Below are 20,530 nucleotides of genomic sequence, written 5' to 3'. Positions count from 1 at the left end.
ACTCTTCCGAGCTGGACCAGTGCCAGGCCCCTGCGCTGGGGGAGGGGAAAGGAGGGGCAGCAGCGGACAGCGGTCAGAAGAGCAGAGGGTGGGCATGGACAGGCAGGATGTGCATCCGGGGACTGTGGGCTCTTTCACCGCACAGCCTGAACCATTTCCTGGGTCTCAAGCCTGACCTGAATGTTGCACCCTGCTGGGGCGGGGGCAGAACCTCTGGAGTGGACATAAACTGTTCTGCCCGTCTCACGCCCACTCCCTTGCCTTTCCTCTGACAGGCAGCCAGCATCTCGATTTTCCCCTGGGGAAGCACCCCCGTCTCACCCTCAGGTTGTGTGGCTCCTCTGGGGCTGACCTGAGCCTGGTGGGTGGGAGACAGATGGTGTCAGGGAGGCGCCGTGATCCCAGCCGGCCCAGGGAGTCAGCTTCGGACTCCCGGAACGGGACCCTGCCGGGAGCAGGCGGCCTGGAGATGCTGATGTCTGTGGTGCCCCCGACTGTGCCTTGAGGAAAGCCCAGCTGGGGATGCAGGTGAGGGAAGAGCTGAGAGACGGAGGAACCTCGGTCCTGATGCTATGGCTTGAGCACCTGCGTCCAGCTGGCCTGACGTCAAGGCCAAGCCCTGCCTTCAAGGTTAAATGAGGCAATTGATCTCTTCTATTTCTGTCACTTGCATTCCAGGTTCTGGACAAGAGCTGTCCCCTTGGAATGTCCCCAGGTCTCTCTAATCCAGTGGCTGTCAACCTGGTAGGCACATGAGAATCACCCAGGAGTTTCACAAACTCCCATAGGCCCAGACCCATTAAATCACAGTCTCTGGGGTGGGGACAGGCATTGGCATTAAAGCCTTGCAGGTGGTTCCCATGTGCAGCCGGGGTTGAGAACCAGTGGGGGAGACAGAGTTTCCCTGGCAGACCTGCGTCCAAAAGAGTGAGCCCCCAGGTCAACCATTCAATGACTATTTGCCCAAGATGTGAGGTCTGAGGGGGCTACCGGCTCATCTAATCCCCTCCAAAGGAACCGTAAAGATCAGTGGGGAGAGCAGCAGAAACAAAAGTGGCAGAAGAGACAGGGGAGTTTTAACACGCTATCCAGCTGAAGGAGCCTCAGTGCTGGCTGACACAGAAACCCCAGCACTGTCACTTCTAGCGTCGATCGGTACTTGCAGCAATAAGTGGCCGGTCTAGGTCAGGAGTGCATAGGAAGTCCTTTGGGAGGTACTGGTGGCAACGTCGAAAAACCCAAGTTGCCGAATCTTTATTCCCTGGGTCCTTTCCTGCTGGAAAGTCCTTTGTGTGCAGGTGGTAAAATGTCAGACTGAGGCCCAGACATGGAATCAAAGCACGGGTGTCTGTTCCCCTCCGGCTCTCAGGGTCTCTCCAGGAACAGGAGAACGGGAACTGAGACCATCTGCTCCAGAGAGGAGTGGCTCAGCTCTGGTAAGGAGACCAACTGAAAGCCCCAACACTGTGGACAATCGGGCCAGTGGTGACAATGTAGAGCCCGCTGCTGTAAGCAGGAAGCCACAGCCGAGACGTGGTGGCGAGCGTGCTGGGGGCTGTCAGAGACCAGAGCCCTTACGACGCCCGTACGACATTCTTTGTGCCTCCTCTCCCGCCCCGCCCCACCCCCCCCCCCCCCCCCCCCCCCACCAAACACGGAACGCTGCCTGTAATAGTAACCTCGAGGTAGCCGGCACTGCTGTCAAATTTTGACGGGACCCATTCAATACTCCCAACCTCTACAGGAAGTAGCTGCTCTTATTAACTCTTTAATAGATGAGAAAACGGAAATGCAGAGAGGGGAAACCCAACCAGTTACACAGCTGGGAGCGGGAGAGCTGGGATTCCAACCCACACTTTTCTTTCTTTTTTAAAAAATTGGCTTGAGGGACTTCCCTGTTGGTGCAGTGGTTGGGAGTCCCCCTGCCAACGCAGGCAACACGGGTTCGTTCGGTCCCTGGTCCGGGAGGATCCCCCATGCCGCAGAGCGGCTGGGCCCGTGCGCCACAGCTACTGGGCCTGGACTCTGGAGCCCGTGAGCCACAACTACTGAGACCGCGTGCTGAGGCTGCTGAAGCCCGCGCGCCTGGAGCCTGTGCTCCGCGGCGAGAGGGGCCGCCGCAATGAGAGGCCCGTGCACCGCAGCGAGGAGTAGCCCCCGCTGGCCGCAACTAGAGAAGCCCGCACACAGCAACGAAGACCCAACGCAGCCATAAATAAATAAATAAATTTATAGAAAAAAAAATTGGCTTGAGATCTGATAATTTACACACAATAAAGTGCATCGATTTAATGAGTTTTGCCAAACGTATACAGATGGTAACCATGGCAATCGTAATATAGAAAACATTCTCATCATCCCCAAATGTTCTCTTATGCCTTTGCTGACAATCCCCTCTGCCAGCCCCCAACCCTGGCAACCGGGGATCTGCTTTACTGCCACTGCAGCTCTGCGTGTTCTAGAATTTCATATAAATGGAAATACACAATATATAACCTTTAACTTAGCACATGCTTTTGAGATGTCACTGAGAATATCAGTAATTGGTTCTTTTCTCGCGAGTAGTAGCCCACTGTGTGGACAGACCTCAATCTGCTTCTGCACTTATGCATTCATGGACATTTGGGTCACTCCCACTTTTGGACTACACTCACCCCCCCACCACCCCCTTATCCGAGGCTTTGCTGTCTGCAGTTTCAGTTATCCGTGGTAAACTGCAGTCCAAAAATATTACATGAAAAATTCCAGAAATTAACAATTCGCGAGTTTTAAATTGTGCACTGTTCTGAGTAGCGTGATGAAACCTTGCGCCGTCCCACCTGGGACGTGCATCATCCCTCCATCCAGCGTATCCCACCTGTTAGTCAGTTAGTAGCCGTTGTCGTTATCAGATCGGCCGTCCAGATATCACAGTGCTTGTGTTAGGGCAAATCTTCTTTTACTTAATAATGGTCCCAAAGCACAAGAGTGGTATGCTGGCAGCTCAGCTATTCTCTTACTGTGCCTAATTTATAAATTAAACTTCGTCATAGGTAGGTACGTATAGGAAAAGACAGTATATATGGGGTTTGATACTATCCACAGTGTCAGGCATCCACTGGGGTGCTGGAGAGTATCCCCTGTGGATAAAGGTGGGACTACTGTATTACAAGTAAAGTTGTTAGGAAAATTTGGAGACAAGTCTTTGCATGAGCCTAAGTTTTTCTTTCTTTTGTGTAGGGATAAGATTACTGGGTCGTATGGTAGGTGTATATTTAACTTTTTAAGAAACTGTCAAAGTGTTTTCCGAAGTGGCTGAACCATTTTGCGACCCTACTAGCAATTTCTATGGTGGTTCCGGTAGCTTTAAATCCTTACCACTACTTGGTATTGCCAGTCTTTTCAGTTTTATCCATTCTGGTGGGTGTGTAGTGGAATCTTACTGTGGTTTTAATGTCTCACGATGTGGAGCATCTTTTCACGTGCTTATTTGTCATTTATGCCTCCTCTTTGGTGAGGTGAAGTGTCTATTTAAATCTTAAACACATTTTAAATTGGGTTGTCTTATCACTGAGTCGTATACATTCTTTATATATTCTGGCTACGAGTCCTTTAGCGGGTACACGACTTGCAAATTGTTTGGATGAAAAACTTGCCTTTTCATTTCCTTAAGAGTGTCTTCTGAAAAGCAAAGATTTTGAGCTTGGAAAAAGCTCAATTTTCCATACTTTTGGTGTCACATCTAAGAAATCTTTGCTTAACCTAGACTCACAAAGATTTTCTACTGCACAGAAATTTATAGAATTTTGTAGTTTTAGCTCTTATATTTAGGTCTATTATCTAACGTGAGTTAATTTTGTGTATGGCGGGAGATGAGGGTTTCAGTCATTTATTTCCATATCGAATAGAGTTGTCGAGGCATCTTTGTTGCTGCATGCAGGATCTTAGTTGCGTTCTGTGGGATCTAGTTCCCTGACCAGGGATTGAACCTGGGCCCCCTGCATTGGGAGCATAAATTCTTAAGCACTGGACCACCGGGGAAGTCCCAGAGCCTATATTCTTAACCACTCCGACCAAAAGAGCATCTTCAGACTTGGGGAAAAGTTGGACTGGATGATTCAGTTTCCAAAAAGTCTCCTCGACTGCAAAGGTCCATGGGTCCCTATCCTGTGAACTCCCACAGCACATGAGCCATCCCGTGTCAAGAAGGCTTCTGGCTTGTTCCTTGCCAGGACCCCCTCTTCACCCCCACAGGGAGCGCACCCTTCACTGAGCCCCTGTGTGAATCAGCTCTCATATCCGCTGGGGCAGCGCCAAAAGACAACACAGACCAGGAGACAAAGAGAATACACTTTATTGTTTCCAAAACAATGGCTCCAGTAGGAAGGGACACAATCATTATGCTTACAGCAGCAAATACAGGGGGGAAAGGCTAGCTTTAAAATATTTGAAAATCACTGTGTGAAAATGGTGCTTCTGGGCACCTGAGTCTTGGATCTCAACTCAGCGACTGTCCCCAGTCCTCCAATCTTCCTGATTCCATCTTTGTATTTTTAATATCACACAGCCCTGATGTCATTCATGGATGTTTATCAAGGAGGCGTGTCAGGGAGCCCAGCTAGGCAAAGTCAGGAAAGACTTGGGCCGTCAGACTGTGTCCAGTGGGAGCTGAGTTCCAGAGAAACATGCCACGTTCAAAGGTTTGTTTTCTGTTCTTTTGCTGTTTGTTTTACAGTGGAAGAAACAGACAACCAGCACAAGAATGAGGGATCCTTCCTGGGTTCCCTCCAAGCATCTGTATTAAAGTTTCAAAGTGGGAAAAGTCTGCGAGACAGGGCGTCCACACAGTAGCAGCCAGGGCCTAAAACACAGCCCTTCCCAGCCATCACGAACCCTACATCCTCCTGAGGGGTGAGGTAGCTTCTGGGCGAGGGGGCGCCGTGGGCTGATGGCAACGGCCCTTCTAGGCTCTGGTCCTGGCTGACTTCTGTCCCAAACCCTCCGCCTTTACCCTGGAGCGTGGAGAAGAGGCCACAGGTACTGAGACACACCAAGGTTTCTGTGAAGAGTTTCCAGGAAGAAGAGGCTGAGGAGAAATAAAAGGCGAGGACAGAAACCACAGGGCCGGGCAGGCCTCGTCCACAGCCTCCAGGGTAAGGGAGCCCCAGTGCCTGGGGCAGGGTGTAGGCTCGCCAGAACCCAGGGCCCCACTTGACTCAGGAAACACAAATTCAAGTCATTCATGCAAGTCTCCCAAGGAATGGCAATTTCTGATAATTGCTAGAAAACAGCAACGTATCCTCATCCTTAATTTTGTATCCTTTGACCAAGGACTTAGAAAGGGTTGAAAACTTGCCTGACCGACTGTAACTGCTTAATTACCATTTCCTTCACTGCTGGGAATGAATGTTAACTACAAGACTTCGTTCTGATAAGATTTGCCAATTCCATTTTATAAGAAAGGAAATCACTTTAATTAATATAAGTTAATAATAAAACTTCAAAGCGCTACACAGCCGCAGAATTTTCCTGAAGGCAGAAAACGGGGTCGGTCACTTGAATGGAGAAGTTTGATGGGGGCGCAGATGGTGGGCCTGCGTCCCCTCTTGCAGCCCTTTGGGCACCTGCGGCGTTCCCGGAGGCCTGCCCTCGCTCTCACAGCCCTGTGATGTCCTGTAGCGTAAACAGGTTCTTTTCCAGGGGTCTGGAGGGGTGGATTTAATGCCCGGGGCTCACGAGGAAGGAAGAGAAGGGGGCAGCCCAGGAGCACCTAACTGGCAGGCCTGCTTCAGACTCACTGCTGTGTTCCCAGAGGGGGCACAGTGCTTGACACACAGCAGGAGCTCAAGAAATATTTATTGAACAAAAGAAGAAATGGAGAGAAAAGAAAGGTAGGTCAGATGGAAGAAAGGGCTGAATCAGAGGATGGGCCCCAAATTAAGATGCCTGCAATGACTAGCTTACTAGCTTACACCACCAGATGTCTGGCCTGCGGTCCCAAGACCCCCGCCCCTTCCCCTCTGAGAAGCCACATCTCAGGCTGGGACTGAGCTCACAATTCTGGAAATCTCTAAACCAGGTATACACCTCAGAGTTCCGAGGAAAAAAATAAAAAAGCAAAACTAAACATCACATAAAAGTGCAGTCCTCGGGTTTTTATAAAATTTGAGTCCTGACGTAGCTTAAAACTGTCCACGCCCCAGCCTTGTTCATCGTCTTGATTTTTCCCAGTTTAAATGAACTCTATGCCCTCATACTTCACACTCCCGATCTTGGTCTCGGGCAGGAGGAAGCGTCCGTCGAGCGTGAAGGCCATGATATAGGTGGCGATCTGGCCGCTGTCCTCCTCGGACTTGAGGGCCACGATGATCTGGTCATCGGTGTTGGGGATGAACTTGAAGGAGGAGAAGCCATGCGTGGGGACCACCTCCCCCACGTGGCTGACGGAGATGTCGCCGAAGTCCTGCGCGGCACTCAGCAGCAGGTTGGTGCCCCTGTGCTCGTCATCGTCCTCACTGTAGCGCTCGTGGCTGGCGCGGCGCGGCAGGAAGAACCAGCGCTGCAGTGTGTCGCTCCAGCAGGCAGACTCGTGGATGAGGTAGCCTGGGGACACACAGACCGGTCACCGCCCACCCTCCCCAGAGCCGGGGCGGCCTTGCCCTGCATGCAGACCCGCGAGCGGCCCGGCGCCGGAGCGGCGTCACCGTCATCTTTTCTTTAGGTTTCCATGTGCCTTTGCTCCCACCTGTCCGGAGTGACTGAGCCCGGGACAGCAGCACAGAGCCCACGGGGCTGCGCTGAGTCTCTGCTGCGCCACTCTCTGGCCAGCCTTCCTCGCCGGCTTCCCCAGCGCTGCCGAGTAGCCGTGGCTGCAAGGTCTGTCTGTATTTCGCCTCCTTGGTGCTACTCAAGTGGCGCAAAGGAGAGCGCCAGGGGAAGAGGCACGAGGAACATGCAGGTCCGATCTGTGAAGATGGATCAGGGCGGGTGGGGAGAGGCTGCCTCGAAGCAGAAAAGTATGGGAAGTGAGCCTATCTGGGCGTGAAGCCATGTCCTCAGTCACATGCCCCAGGCCTAGAGGTGACCAGGCCGCTCTAAGCACCACCATCCCCACTACAAGCCATGACTCTTGGAAACGAGGGCAAAGAAGCAAAGCTCTGTGCACCTGCTCCCACCACGTCAGATGCAAGGCCTGACCCCAGGGTGGCGGCCGGGAGGACGCTGTAGACGGGGCTGCTGTCTGAGCCTGCCGGGCCGTCTGTCTGGGTGAGTCGGGGCGAGAGAAAAAATGTCTCACTGGCCCCTGAACCCAGTGGCCTGGTGGGAGCAACTGTCAGAGACAGCCGAATCGTCAAACAAGGAAGAAGCGAAGCCCAAGCTCGCAAGCAACACGTGGAGGCCGTATGCTCGCAGCCACCCGTCTGCGCAGCGCCCGCTCGCGGGCCTGGCTCTCACCTGGCGGCCGGATCCCAGCAGCAGCCCGCAGGGCGTTGTAGCTGGACACCCAGTTCTCGTGGTCCACGCTGCCCCTGCAGCCCACCACCTTCACCCACTCCGGGTTCTCGTTCAGCACCTCCCCCGTGGCGGTGGTCCATTCCTTGCCCAGGCCGCCCACATACAGATGCTCGTCCTTCACAGCCAGCCACTCGGCTTTGAAGCCTGGGGACAGGAAGACAGGGGGCGGGCCTGAGGCGACGGCCAGCCCTCTGCTGGCCTGGCTCCGTGTGTCTGGTCAGGCAAGAGCAGAGAGCTCTCTGGGTCCGCAGCCTTGGGCGTCAGAGGTCCCTCGGGGCGGCGACAAGAGAGCAGAGGCCAGGCCAGCCTGCTGGGAGCTCCACCCCAGAGGGTAGGCGGTTGGGATCCTCTCTTTAGCGCTGACCCCACGGCGTTCACGAGGCGCAGACGGGCGCCACCTCTGCCTGCTGCCTCTCCCTTCTCTCTCCCGGCCCTCCGGAGCCCCCGCATCTTCCTCCCAAACTCACCCCAGAAACCCTGCTGGGACCACCCACCTCACAACCCACGTGAACCCTGCTGCGCCCTGCACAGCCAGAAAGGCCCACCCCCCACTCACAAATCCGCGGACCCCAAGCTCCCTGTTTCTCGAGCCGTCAGCCCCGACTCAGACTACGCCCAATCCTAGGAAAGTGTAGGGAAGTGTCACACAGAACGCGCCTGCGGTCCTTGAGGCCACACCTGACACATCCCTGAGTCAACTATGTGCCAGTGGCCAGACCTAAGCGGGGCTTGGCGTGGGGGCTCATGGTAGCCACGCCAAACAGTGTTTGTTTTCTTAGACATATTTACTTACTATGAGCTTAGTTTTGAAGGCTGTGTGGGTGCTTTGTTCTTCTAGCATATTCTCACCTGTTCCTACACCGCGCTCTAAATTGTGCTTGCTTCGCAAATGTTTTGCAAATCTCCTGCCAGCCCGAGGAGCTGGGGCTGCAACCCTCTCTGCAAGATGCTTCTCGGCAGGTGGCTCTGGATGACGGACCGCAGGGCACCCCTGAGCTCCCTTTACCCAAGGGGCAAACAGAACTCCTGGATGCTGCCCTACACGCCCTGACAGCCTGAGGCAGGAAGCGGACAGCCAATGCTTTCAATAAAACGGTGGCTGAGACAGTCCTGCCAACCTGCCCAGCCTTGAGCACACTTGGGAGAGATTTTTATCACCAGGAGAGGGGGAGGAAGAGGGGCGGGGGAGGGCCTGGCAGCGGCCCAGGGAGTTAATGCGATTCCTCCTTTGACCTCAGGCGCCTGCCGTGGAGTTTGGCTTTCTAGAAGGTGCGGACCCACCCGAGGGCACAGGCGCACGCAGAAGTTGGTGCCAACTCTCCTGCCGCCCTGTCCGAAGGCTCTGGGCACTCAGGCTCCCTCTCGCAGCTCTCCTATCCACCTGCTGGCAAACAGCAGAGCAGTGGGGCACAGCCGATGCCAGAGGTCCAGATTCCACTCAAGGGGTGGGGGGCGGTCACTGCTGCTCACACAGACCTTCCTTCTGCTGGGTTTTCAGAAAGGAGACGTTTGCTTTTTAATAAAGTCTTGGTTCAAAATGAGAAAATCTGACGACCCGGCTTTAAAGGTGAGGCATGTGGAGGGTGCAGGACGCAGAAAGGGGCTGGTTCCTGGGGGCAGTGAGAGCAGCGGCGGCGGAGCCCAGCCCGGCACCTGGAGAGGCCCCGCCTCCCCCGCAGGCCCCCAGCAGAAGCTCGCGCTCCTGGACACAGCTTTGGTCCGAGGTCTCGGAGGCTTCTGCTCACGCTCTGGGGGCCGCAGGTCAGAGGCAGGGAGGAGACTAGATCTCCCTGACATCCCCTCCCTCACTGCACACGTGTGCAAACCAAGCCAGCTGAGGGTGACCCAGGACCTGTCCTCTAGCACTGCAACGAGCCCAGGGGACAGATGGCCCGACTGACCTTTCCCCACGGTTCCGTCGCCGTCGGACAGGATCACCCAGGGCACGGCCTTGGAGCCTTCGATCTGGTAGACAACGCCTGTCCGGTCATCCACGGAGTAGAGCTTCCCATTGAAGACAATCAGATCCGACAGCTCCATGCCCCGCCCCTTTTCCGCCAGGTGGGACTCCAGGACCTCGCGGCCTTGGTCCCACTCCACGGCCACCCTGTCCCCACTGTCTGACAGGGTCAGATAGCCCTTCTTCAGGTAACTGACCCAGGTGTTTTCCTCTTGGGCCCTTGACTCCGTGTCCAGGTCGGCAATGACAGCGATTCTGTACCGAGTCCCGCCTGGTGTCCTCTGGGGGGCTGATAGGGGGTAGGTGTCGTTGTACCGGTCAGCGGATGCCTGGCCGAGCCTCCAGTTGTGGGCATTGGGCACGGGGGGCCGGCCAGGAGGAGGGCGGTGGGCGTAGAGCAGCCAGAGGACGGCGGCACCCAGGAAGGATGGCAGGATCACCTTCCAGCGGGGGCGGAAGCGGGGGTCTGCGGCCTTGGTCATGGACGCCAGCACGGGAAGGCCCCCCACGCTGATCCGGAGGGAGTGCATAGACTCATTCCATTCCAGGGGGTCGGAGGGCTGGACGGGCATCAGACTGAAGGGCAGGCGGGACCTGCAACCCAGGGGGAAAGGAGAAGTCAGCGACGGGCCAGGCACAGCGCTTCCCGCTTCTGTGAGGGCACACGGTCTGAGGCCGCCTCAACCAGGGTAAAGAGCACTGCCGCGACTCTGTGCCATTACTGCTTCCTTGGCTTAAGTAAACCCCGACTCTAGCAGTATCTGTGTTTACTCTTATTCAGCAAGAAGAAAAGTCTTTCCAAAGCAATGTTATTCCATCTCCTCTATCCCAGCTGGCAAGACAGAAAGCTCGGTGAGAGAAGGTTCCATGTAGGTTCCGTGCTTTGCCATCTTGCGGGAGGGGCAGCACGTGCTGGGGGGTGGGGTGGGGGTCAGGCAGGACAGGGTAACAGAGAGAGTACAGGTCTGTATTTTAATCCAAGGTCACCTCAGCCGAGAAGCCCTCCCTGACGGCTCTGCTCCCGACGACGGCACTCTCCATCCCCTTCCCTGGCATCTGTCACCACCTGACATCGTGTTATAGTTACCAGTTTGTTCACCTGTGTCCCCAACTCCTAGAACAGTGCACACAGTGCAGACGCGCGCTCACTGAGTGAGTGAGCTGTTCCTTCCTCCTGGGTTAGGTTTCTGTAACACTCAAATATAAGTATAAAACACATTCAATCCAAACAAAAATAGTTCTGGTTTTGGCAACGTCCGCCCCCTGGCGTCTTTCTGTAATGCAAATGGCTGAGGGACCAGAGTCTGACGGGCCCTCACCGACTGGAGCCCAGCGTGTCAGCTCCAAGGACAGCGTGGCTCGCCACAGCCCATTCCCTGGGCGCAGCTCGAGGCACAGCTCCAGAGCGGGTTGTAGCGGCCAGGAACAGCAGCTCCTGTCCCCGGCACAGACCACGCAGCTCAGCGAGGCCACAGCGGCACCAGGCCGGCGCTGTCTCCGGGGCGGAATCAGCAGAACGCCAGCCCTCGGCCGCTCTCAGTCTCGGCCTCCAGCTGTAACTCAGTGGGTCTCAGCCTGAGAAACTTCCCTCGGGCCATGGAGCATTTCTGCCTTGGCCCCCAAAACCACCAACGGTGTGACTTTCCGTGCAGATGCCCCTCCCTCCACCAGGCAGCAGCTGGGAAGGCTGTGGGGTCTCACGGGGATCTGGCGGCTCTGTGTCACCCCCCACCCTTTGCCCCCCAAATGCAGAGCATGCAGCCCCGCTCCTAGGATGGAAAATCACAGCAACAGGTCCACGTGGAAACCAGGCCTTCCCCTTCCCTTGCTTTTTGGACATTCTTAGGTTTCGGCCACAGGGTCAAGTGCAGAAAAGTGACTTCTAAGGAGGAAGCAAGACGCGTGGGGCCCTGCAGAACGGCCTCGGAGCCTTCCTCTCCTTCCCTGGGCACTGGCTCCCAGCTCCCCTTCTGGGAGAGGGCTCCCTCCTCCCCCAGGAAGCAGCCCCCCAAGTTGCCATGGAGCTGCAAGCTGGTCGCTGAGGACTCCGCGGGAGAAACAGGAGTCCCAGCCCCTCCTCTGGTCTCGCCAAACCGAGGCTTCAAAAGCACAGCCAGGCCAAAGCTGCCCTGTGTCCACGCCCAGCCCGGCGTCACCCTGAGCTCTCAATTTCTGCATCTCACCTCCTAGTCAGAATTCTGCCTGGATTTCTAACATGCCCTCGCCCACAAATCCTCCCCCCACAGGAGCAGAGGTGATGCAGGACGGCCATAATTGCAGCTGCCCTGGTCAAAACTTTCATCGAAACCTTGGGAGATGGAACTTTCCACCTGAACATCCTTTGACAGTAAGTTATGAACCACCACCACCTCGAGAAGCCTAGGCACAGCCCTGGTTCCCCTCCTCGCAGCACCTGCTCCGCCAGCAGGCCCTAGCAATCCGGCCACCCCTCTCCTCCCCATCGGCTCCCATCTGCTCTCACGGCCCCTTCTCACTGCAACCACACAGGCCGCCCTCCAGCCCCTGCTGCCACTCCCCTCCCTGACAGCCACTGGTGCCCCGCAGCCAGAGACACCTGCTATTCAAGCCAGTCCCTCTGGCCACGTCATTCCCTGCTTCGTGAGCAAACCTTCGCTACTTACACGACCCCTGCCAGCCCTCACCCCTCCCCAGCGACTGGCCGCGCCAGCCTCCCTTCTGTCCCAATGGCCCAGCCGGCCCTCGTCCCCCAGACAGGGCTTGCCGTCCTCCCGCCCCGGCTCCCGGCTGTCTCGCTTTCACCTCCTCAGGACTTCCCTGCCCACCCTGTGCCCGCCCACCCTCTACCCCAGAGCATCCAGTGCTGAAGGAGTTAAAAGTACACCCACTTCCTGAGCAGCCCCTCAGCGTCTTGCCCCTGAGCCCCACCTTAGTTACGCGCAAGCCCACGGCCCTGGATCACTCCCTGATGGTCGAGTTGCCTCCTGGTCACAGAGCCGCAGGTGCAGTGGACACAGTGTCTGCCAGTGAAGATGTGTCGCCATTGCGATGTGGCGTCCTCACCGCCCCCGGTCAACCCTCTCCCCGTCCCTGAGTCACTATCCTCACTGTCACCAGTGATCCTGTCCCATCTTCCGCCCACTCGCGCCAAGCAGAGAATCTGAGGCCACGGTCCAGGGGCCAGTGGAGCCCGCCGGCCGCCCAGCCCCGGTCCGGGCGGAGCGCCTCCTGCTTCTCAGGCTCCGTGCAGCCCCGCCTGCTCTTCTGGTTCCTTCCCGCCGTCTGGGCTGGTCCAAATCTCCCATCCGAGTCACCGCTCTATCTCCAGATTACACTCGCAGGTACACTGAAAGCACTCGGTATGTTAACGGATGAAGGTGAATCCATGAATCTACGAATGAATGGAGAGCCCGCCCCCACGCCGTGACACCTCTGTTCCCCCTGACCTCACCATCCTGGAACAGCATTCTCTCTCCTGTCCATGCCAGGGTCTGCCCCCCGTCCCCGGAGATGACCCACCGACAGGCCTGCTCCGGGGTCCCAGCCCCGAGATCAGCCCGTAGGGTGTCTTGTTGCACCTCCTGCCAGCAGGCATGGGGATGTGAGTTGTGACCTGTCTGTGGTCCTCCTCCTGCCTGTCTCTTCTCAGCCCCCAGGGCTGGCTCCTTCCCTGCCACCCACCTCTTCTCCAGAATCCACACCTTCCGAGCCTGAAGCTTCCCCCGGAATCCAAGCTAGGAGCCCAGCTGCCGAGCTTCCTGTGGCCGGAGCAGGTTCCCCTCAGGAACGTACTGCCGGCTGAGGGCACTCCAGCCCTCAGGGGCCATCCTCAGTCAAAATCACTCACTTCCTCACATCCAGGCAGGTGCCAGGTCCCCTCACCCGTCTGTACCCCAGCTCTGGATTCCCGCCCCCACGGCCTCTGCCCTGGTCCTGTCTCACCTTGGCCTCCTGATGACCCAGGCCGTCTGGGTCCAACCTGAGTTCTGCCACTTACCAGCCGCATGACCTCAGACAAGTGCCCTGGCTTCTCTGGGCCTCCGTCTCTCCACGTGTGGACTGTGTCTGTGACGTGCTGGCTTCCCAGCGCCACGGCCGCTGGCTCAGATGCTGTAGGCCTTGGCGTTGACTGCCTGCCACTGGCTGGCTGCTTTGTTCCTCACTTTACTGGCACCTTCGCCCACCTGCTGGGGGTGTGCGGCTTTGCAGGCAAAGCTGGCTAGGTGCCTGCCCATCCCTGCAAGCACCAGGCACGGCTGCAGAGTCAGTGACCTGGACAGCCTGCAAAGCTGAGAATATCCATGCTCTTTCCCCACCCAGGAACAGATCCCCAGGCTAGACCCTCCCCAATCTATCCTGCACACAACTGACAGAAAGATTTTCCTAAAAAGTGAACCTTTACTAGCCCCCAACGCCTTCCTGCTAAAGGACAAGCGCCGCAGCCTGCAGGGAAAGCCTCATCGCCTCGCGTGCGCTCCCCACGCACAGCACGTTGTCTGCGATCCCACGATCCGTGTGCTGAAGCCCTGCCTGGGATGCCTTCTCCACCCGGCCACACGGAACCACCTAGAAGTCCCTGGCTGTCCCACGAGAGTCACGCCTCCGCTGTCCCTTCCCCCTCCTGCCCTGCGTCTATGAAGTGCCCTTCCCCCACCAGTAAGCGTCCCTCCTGCGGGGGGGCTGACACTGGTCCCAGAGGCACCCAGGCCGAATCCCAGAACCTGTGACTGTCTCCTTCTACGGCAACAGAGACTCTGCAGGTGAGAGCAAGTCAAGGGCCTCGCGAAGGGGAGATTATCCAGGTGGGGCCGCAAATGCGACGTGTCACGGAAGGGAGACAGAGGGAGACTCGATGACTAAGAAGAGGCCCACAGCCAAGAAACGCGGGGGACCCCCAGAAGCTGGAAAGAGGAGAGGACGGATTGCCCCCTGGCGCCTTCAGTGGGAGCGTGGCCTTGCCCACACCGTGATTTCAGCCCGGTGAAATGACATTCGGATGGACTCCTGGCCTCCAGAACTACGAGGGCCAGTGGAGACGTGTCACCACGTGTTCTTTTCAGCCAGCAAGTTTGTGGTGATCTGTCAGGCCAGCCCTAGAAACCAACGCACCGCTGATGTGCCTGCCGCACGGCTGTGTGAGGCCTCTCTCTGGGCAGGGGCTCTGCCACCTGTCTGGCTGCGATCCAGCCCACAGCCTCCCCACTTGACTCTGAGCCCAGGAGCGAAGGGGCTCTGCTCAGTCAGGCTGGCTCCCAAGACCTAAGGACACCTGGGATTCGATCACCTTTTGTTAAATAAACAATCATTCAACTGCTCTCAATGACAGGAGAACTCGGGCTGCCTTCCAGAAAATCCCTTTAGCTTCACCACTGGATCAAAGCCCAACCTTGGTCTCCATCCCTCCTTTAGGATCCCAAGGAATTACTTTTATTTTGTAGAAAAGTAAGTTTACAATCCCATGCGTTTTCACGCCATGCCATGGTCTGCTGGTTTATCACCTAAAACTGATGGCGAGCTGACTGTAGTGTCTTGTTGCTGGAGGTCTGGTGCCAAGCGAGAGCTTGCATTTTCATTAAAAAGCCAAACCAAACCAAACCAAACCACGAGAACCAAGAGAAACGAGCCAGCGCAGGTGAGAGGTGAAATGGACAAAGCCGTTCCCAGTAGGGCCGGGCTGACGCTTCTCCCCCTGCCCACGCACCTGCAAACACTAAGCGGGTTAAATGTCTGCTTTAGTGTGACAAGAATTTGGTCAGTCCCACCACATGCAGCAGGATGGCCTGGCTTTATATAACCTGGGAAACTGGAACCGAGTTGCTGCAGTAAAAAGTCATGGGCTCTTTCACCAGCCAGGCTCGCCTGTTGAGGGGCCCTGCAGCCAAGTCCTCTCCTGCTCAGAAACCCCAGGGCACGGCACCCCTGCTGGCTTCCTTCTCCATCGCCAGCCCCACTGCAACATCCACAGAAAGAAGTCGCTGATTGTCAAGGGGCAACAACCATCCAGGAGGCTCGAGTCCTAATTTCCTTCCCGGTCCCCCCTCTTTAGGGTGGGTATCAAGAACGGCTCACCGACACTCATGCTTTTCCGGTTTCTGTAGAACCAAAACTTCCTTAGAAAACAGGCCTGAAACAGCCAGGGGTGGCATTGGGGTCTGTCCACTTGCCAGTGGGTTCCCAGGCCCAAGGAAGGCGGTACGACCTCTTCCTGCATGTCTGTCCAGGGTGACGCCACCTCCCCACCCCAGAAGCAGGAGCCCCTCCGAGGTCTGGTTATGGTGAAGAATGAGGACGGGCTCCGACACCCCTACCTCCATGGGCCATCCTTGGGCCTCTCGCCACTGGACTTAGCAGGGCTTAGACAAAAGCGGGCGGCAACTCTGGACACAGCTGAGGGCCTCTTTCTGTAGCTTCCTTTAGGAACACTGGTGTGACAGGTGGCAGGGCAAACAGGTTTAATGACAGCTGCCAGGGCAAAACTCCTCCCCTTCAGGATCTAGGGAGGCAGGAAGCGACAGGAGGCCCCTCCCAGCTCCCTGTCGCCCAGAGTGGCGGCCACTCTCCTCCCAGCCTCTCACTCCTGCAGAGTAGCTGCCTTCCCTTCCCTGCCTCGGTCTCTGATCTGAACGGTCCCGGAGAGCGGCATCCAGACAGCAGACGGGCCTCAGAGTTCCCGCTCTGCTCACTGCCCAAGGGCACTTCCTGGTTAGAAAGTCAAGAGCTAATCCCGTCAACATCACTGACTCTTCAGGGCTTCAAAGACAGAGGCCAAGGGCTTCAAAGCCGCAGCGAGACAGCATCTCAAAGGATGCGGGTGATGTGTCTCAGCTCCTTGAGAATGTGACCTGATTCGTGGCATTCTTCTGTTCTGGACTCGCCAAGGCTTCCTATTTTGTATTTGAAAAGTCCATTTCAAATTTGGACAGGGTGGGCAGCAGAAGGAAACCAGGGAGGAAGGAAAAGGTCCCAGTAGTCCAGTATGTCCTTTAGGGACTCCTGAGGTCAGGGCTGACTCTGCGTGCTCCCTAACTCTGCACCTCCCCTGACTCCTCTCTTTCTCTGCAAACAGGCATTCACAACTGCTTACTGAATCCAGTTAAATACACCTTGAGATAACTTAGTTTTCAGCCCTCTGTCTTGTTTTGAAGTCGCTACCCAAGAGGAGTGAATTCGTTTTCTGCTGCTGCTGTAACAAATCACCGCACTCAGCAGCTTAAACACCACAAACTTATTTTAGCCTCGCAGGACAGAAGTCTGACGTGGGTCTCACTAAAATCAAGGGCTGTGTGCCCTCCTGAGGGGCTGGTGGAGAATCTGTTTCCTGGCCTTTTCCAGCTTCTCATGGCCGTCCACATTTCACGGCCCCCTCCTCCACCTTCAAAGCCGGCAATATTGCATCTCTCTAGCCTTCCTGCCATCATTTCCGTCTGAAGTTCTCCTGTCTCCCTCTTCCACTTTTAAAGACCCTGTGATTACACTGGGACCACCTGAATAATCCAGGATGATTTCCCTATTTAAAGGTTGCCGGTTAACAAGCTTAATTCTGTCTGCTACCTTAATCTCCCTTCGTCACGTGATATATTTGTAGATTCTGGGGGGTCAGGATGTGGACACCTTGGGGGGGCATTATTCTGCCAACCACAAGGAGGGAGACAGGGAAAGAACCTCCAGCTTTTCCCACGGGGCAGGGCCATTCACACATGGCTCTGTCTCTGGGGCAGGTGGCACAGTGTCCGGACCATCCACAGTTTTGCAGTTATCCCATCACAGTAGGGCTGTGTGAGCTTCAGTTGTATCGTTAATGTTATACTTGGAGGATTTTTAGCAAAAAGTTATCTTCCCAGTTGGAAGTGAGGTCCCAGACAAAACCACACATCATTGGGGTTGCTTCCCAGAGAGCCCACAAATATGGGGACACAATCACCCCACGATCGACCTGAATCAGGGCTTGCTCCCCGAGTGGAGGTGCACTTGCAAGAACCCATCTTCTCCCCCACTTTTCTCAGTGGCCATCATCACTGGGACTCATTCAACCCTTGGGACCCCTTGGAGCCCTTCTGGGTGGGCTCCAACCTCACCCTCACTCTCACACCGCCAGCAACCGTAGCTGTATCTGGTCTGGCCTCGTCTGCACACTGCCATCTGGAGCCCTACTCCGGCCTCATTCCCCACGACCCATTCATTCTGCCGGCTGAGCACGAATGGAAGTAGGGCTCTGCTTCAGAACCTGGAGCTGTGAGTTCCACTTAATGATTGGACTTACTACAGAGAAACACGTAGGATTCAAAAAAAAAAAGTGTAGAAAAAGAGAAAACCGAACATCTTCCCAAACAGATTTCTCTATTATCAGGATTATTTTTTCCTAATTGATCACCTTGGTCTAATAAAAAGGAAAATCAACATAAAAGTCCTTAAAGATCAATATGAATGTTCTAGATTCCCCTAATGTTGGCATTTAGTAAGATCTTTCCGGGAATCTCCACAGTCCAGAGTGTTACTGGAGGGAAAAGAATAATCACTGGCTTTTTCTTTTTTTCTGTGTCCTAGGTACCATTCCACAAACACCTGAACAATAGAGAAATGACTTCCTTATCACAGTGCAGAGCTATTTCAGGACTCTGGACCACATTCCCAGAGCTGAGATACTCTTGTTTTTGAAGGAGAAAACACTAGGGCATTGATCCACCTACCCCCCCCCCCCCCACAGCTGCCATGAGGATGGCCACATTGCTGCCTGGGAAGTCCCGAGACTCAGATGAAAGGGTGTGTGTCTGTGGCAGCCTCCAAGTGCTCACCTCAAAGGCCACATGCAGGGAGTGGGGCGGACACAGCCGCTCCTCCTGCACCCTGGGCCCCTCCTCCCCGCCTCTGTGGCTCGGGAATGCCTGGCACATGCGCAGGGTGCCGTCAGACCGGCATGTAAAAAATCCCTCAAGTATCAGCGGCTTAAAGTCTATGACACTGCTGTGGGCTATGCAAAAAGGGTGTGACCTACATGTGGTGAACATCTTTGGGGGAAGATAGGAGACTTTCAGCTAACAGAAGGTATCAAACGATCAGATCATATGGTGGCACAAAGTATACTTGCACACACGGGATTTCCTCCACCACCCTGTGACGTCACAGTGCCTTCTGGGAGCAGATGAGAAATTTGAATGAGAAAAAGAGTGAGAAGACAGAGAATCCCGTTCCCAGACCACTGCAGTGGCCTCATGACAGCTCCTGAACAAATCTACACTTCCCCTGAGTCCTCTCCCGAAGACACTCTCAGGACGCAGCCCCTACCAAGTGCAGAGGGAGGGGCTGGCCAGTCAGTGTGCCTCTCAGGCCGAATAGAGGGCTCATTGAGGCCGGCAGGGAGGGCCCCCCCCCCCGGGGAGGCTGCTGGTTGCTTTGGGAGGTGCCCCACCATGCCCACAGGCTCAGGCTGGGCCGTTCCACTGAGAGGCCTGTGGGGTGGGGCTGGGGGCTGGAGGAGGGCCCACAGCCTAATCCAGGAAGATCTTTCTCAATCAAGCTCCTCAAAGGGAGAGGAGGGAGAGGCTGCAGAGACACCCCCCACCCCCGGCTCCTGAAGGACTGCAGCACTGGCTTCCTTCTCATGGACGCCCTGTGACCCCACGCTTTGCTCAAGTTTTGGTCCTTACACTGAAGAGCCAGCAAGATTCAGTCGACACCAGGAGATGCGCGCTCCCAAACCTACAATCTGTTGAGAACGTGGTGGGAAAAGATGTCAAGCACATACCCCGAGACAGGCAGGCAAAATGGAGCAAGAGTGCTAAGGGACACTGGTCTCCTGGGGGACACGCAGGTGCCCGGGAAAAGATGTGCCTGGCAGACAGAAGGGTGAGCGCACGTGCAGGTGCCTGCCAAGCCTAGGGACGTGAGGGCAAGGAAGAGGCACCAAGCGGCAAGGATGGGCAGGAGGTGCCTGTCCCAGGGATGGTGCCCATCCAGGCCAGATGGAGGCTGGGAGGAGGGGAGAGGGCAGGATGTACAGTTTGGGTGCAAAAGGAAGAAAAGTGCTGAAGGGAAGGAGAGGAAGGCCTGCTGGGGTGGGGAAGGCTGGCCTGCTGCAGGTACGACAAAGTGCCAGTCAGAGAGAGGAGGGCTCCCTAACTGGTTAGGAGAGGCCCTGCGTAGGTCAGAGGAGTAGCAATGAAATCACAGGGGGCAGGGGAGGGCTGTTCTCAAGGATAGTTAAGCGTCAGAAAGGGAATGCATCCTTCAGGGTCGGAGGGGGTGATGTCCCACCCTAGTCAGAGCGGAGAGGTGTCCACAAGTCGGGGGTTGGGGCGGGGGGGAGTCTTGCAAGTCTGAGAGGGAGGAGTCCTGCAGTCAGAAAGGGTAGGAGTCCCCCAGGTCAGAAGGGGTTGGAGTGCCGCCGTCAGACGGGATAGGTATCTCATAAGTCAGAGGGGGAGAGGTGTCCCGCAAGTCAGAGGAAGTAAGAGTCTTACAAGTCAGAGGGAGGAGGTGTCCGCCACCAGTCGGGGGAAGAGGACAGTTTCTCAAGAGTCAGAGGGAGGCGTCCCACCACAGTCAGCGAGTCAGGGGGCAGGGTCCCCCGCTCAGTCAGATGGGGAGGGATCCTGCGGGGCCGGGGTCGGGACGCGGCGGGGTCGGAGGAGGCGGCGGGCGCCGGCGGCCGCGGGCAGGCCGTCACTCACCCGGTGCGGGCTGGCTCCGGGGCCCGCGGGCGGCGGGGCCTCGCTGCGGGCAGTGCCGGGACCTAGCGAGCGGCCGACTTCCGCCCGGCGTGCTCGCCCCGCCTCCGGGCAACACGCTCCCGGCAGCCTCTGCTCTGCGGCTGCGCGCCGGTCGCCGAGCCGGCTGCTGGGAGTTGTAGTTTTTGCTGCTCAGCGAGCGGGTCCGGGAGGAGGAGCCGCCGGCCAGCGGGTAGAACGGAGGGAGGGGCGTTGGAGTCTGCGCCCACCCGCAGGCCATCTCCGCCGCGTAATTCCGGAACGTTGGCCAAGGCAAAATGGGAAGGGGGTGGGATGAAGGCTATGAGGAAGGGGTTATCATTCCTCGAGCTGAGATTACAGGACCCCCTCTCCTGGAGGCAGAGAAGCGTGGGCCCCTTTCTGCCACCCTCAT

The 20,530-nt window shown here is 56.5% G+C and overlaps 1 protein-coding gene across 3 annotated transcripts; it reads right to left on the bottom strand.

Annotated features, from left to right (window-relative positions):
- Positions 1 to 4,317: 4,317 nt before the first annotated feature.
- CANT1 (calcium activated nucleotidase 1) lies at positions 4,318 to 20,210 on the bottom strand. 3 transcript variants are annotated; one of them, XM_032616968.1, is made up of 4 exons: positions 20,101 to 20,210; positions 9,396 to 10,048; positions 7,435 to 7,638; positions 4,318 to 6,582 (listed from the first exon to the last, which is right to left on the bottom strand). In XM_032616968.1, exons 2-4 carry the CDS (start codon positions 10,024 to 10,026, stop codon positions 6,212 to 6,214), a joined length of 1,206 nt encoding a protein of 401 aa, XP_032472859.1. In that variant the 5' UTR covers positions 10,027 to 10,048; positions 20,101 to 20,210; the 3' UTR covers positions 4,318 to 6,211. The 3 variants fall into 3 exon arrangements, with proteins under 3 accessions (XP_032472859.1, XP_032472860.1, XP_032472861.1); XM_032616969.1 differs by lacking the exon at positions 20,101 to 20,210 and adding an exon at positions 19,891 to 20,043; XM_032616970.1 differs by lacking the exon at positions 20,101 to 20,210 and adding an exon at positions 13,431 to 14,373.
- Between the last annotated feature and the right edge of the window lie 320 nt (positions 20,211 to 20,530).

Source organism: Phocoena sinus, chromosome 20 (assembly GCF_008692025.1).
Source record: "Phocoena sinus isolate mPhoSin1 chromosome 20, mPhoSin1.pri, whole genome shotgun sequence".
NCBI classification, from domain to species: Eukaryota; Metazoa; Chordata; class Mammalia; order Artiodactyla; family Phocoenidae; genus Phocoena; species Phocoena sinus.
The sequence above is the reverse complement of the archived record's forward strand: the minus strand, read 5'-3'. Positions and strand labels throughout refer to the sequence as shown.

Coding starts and splice junctions, on each gene's coding strand:
- CANT1 (XM_032616968.1), bottom strand. CDS start 10,026: ATGCCCGTCCAGCCCTCCGACCCCCTGGAATGGAATGAGTCTATGCAC. Junction 7,639..9,395: donor CGACGGAACCGTGGGGAAAG/GTCAGTCGGGCC, acceptor TCCTGTCCCCAG/GCTTCAAAGCCGAGTGGCTG. Junction 6,583..7,434: donor TGCTGGGATCCGGCCGCCAG/GTGAGAGCCAGG, acceptor GTGTGTCCCCAG/GCTACCTCATCCACGAGTCT.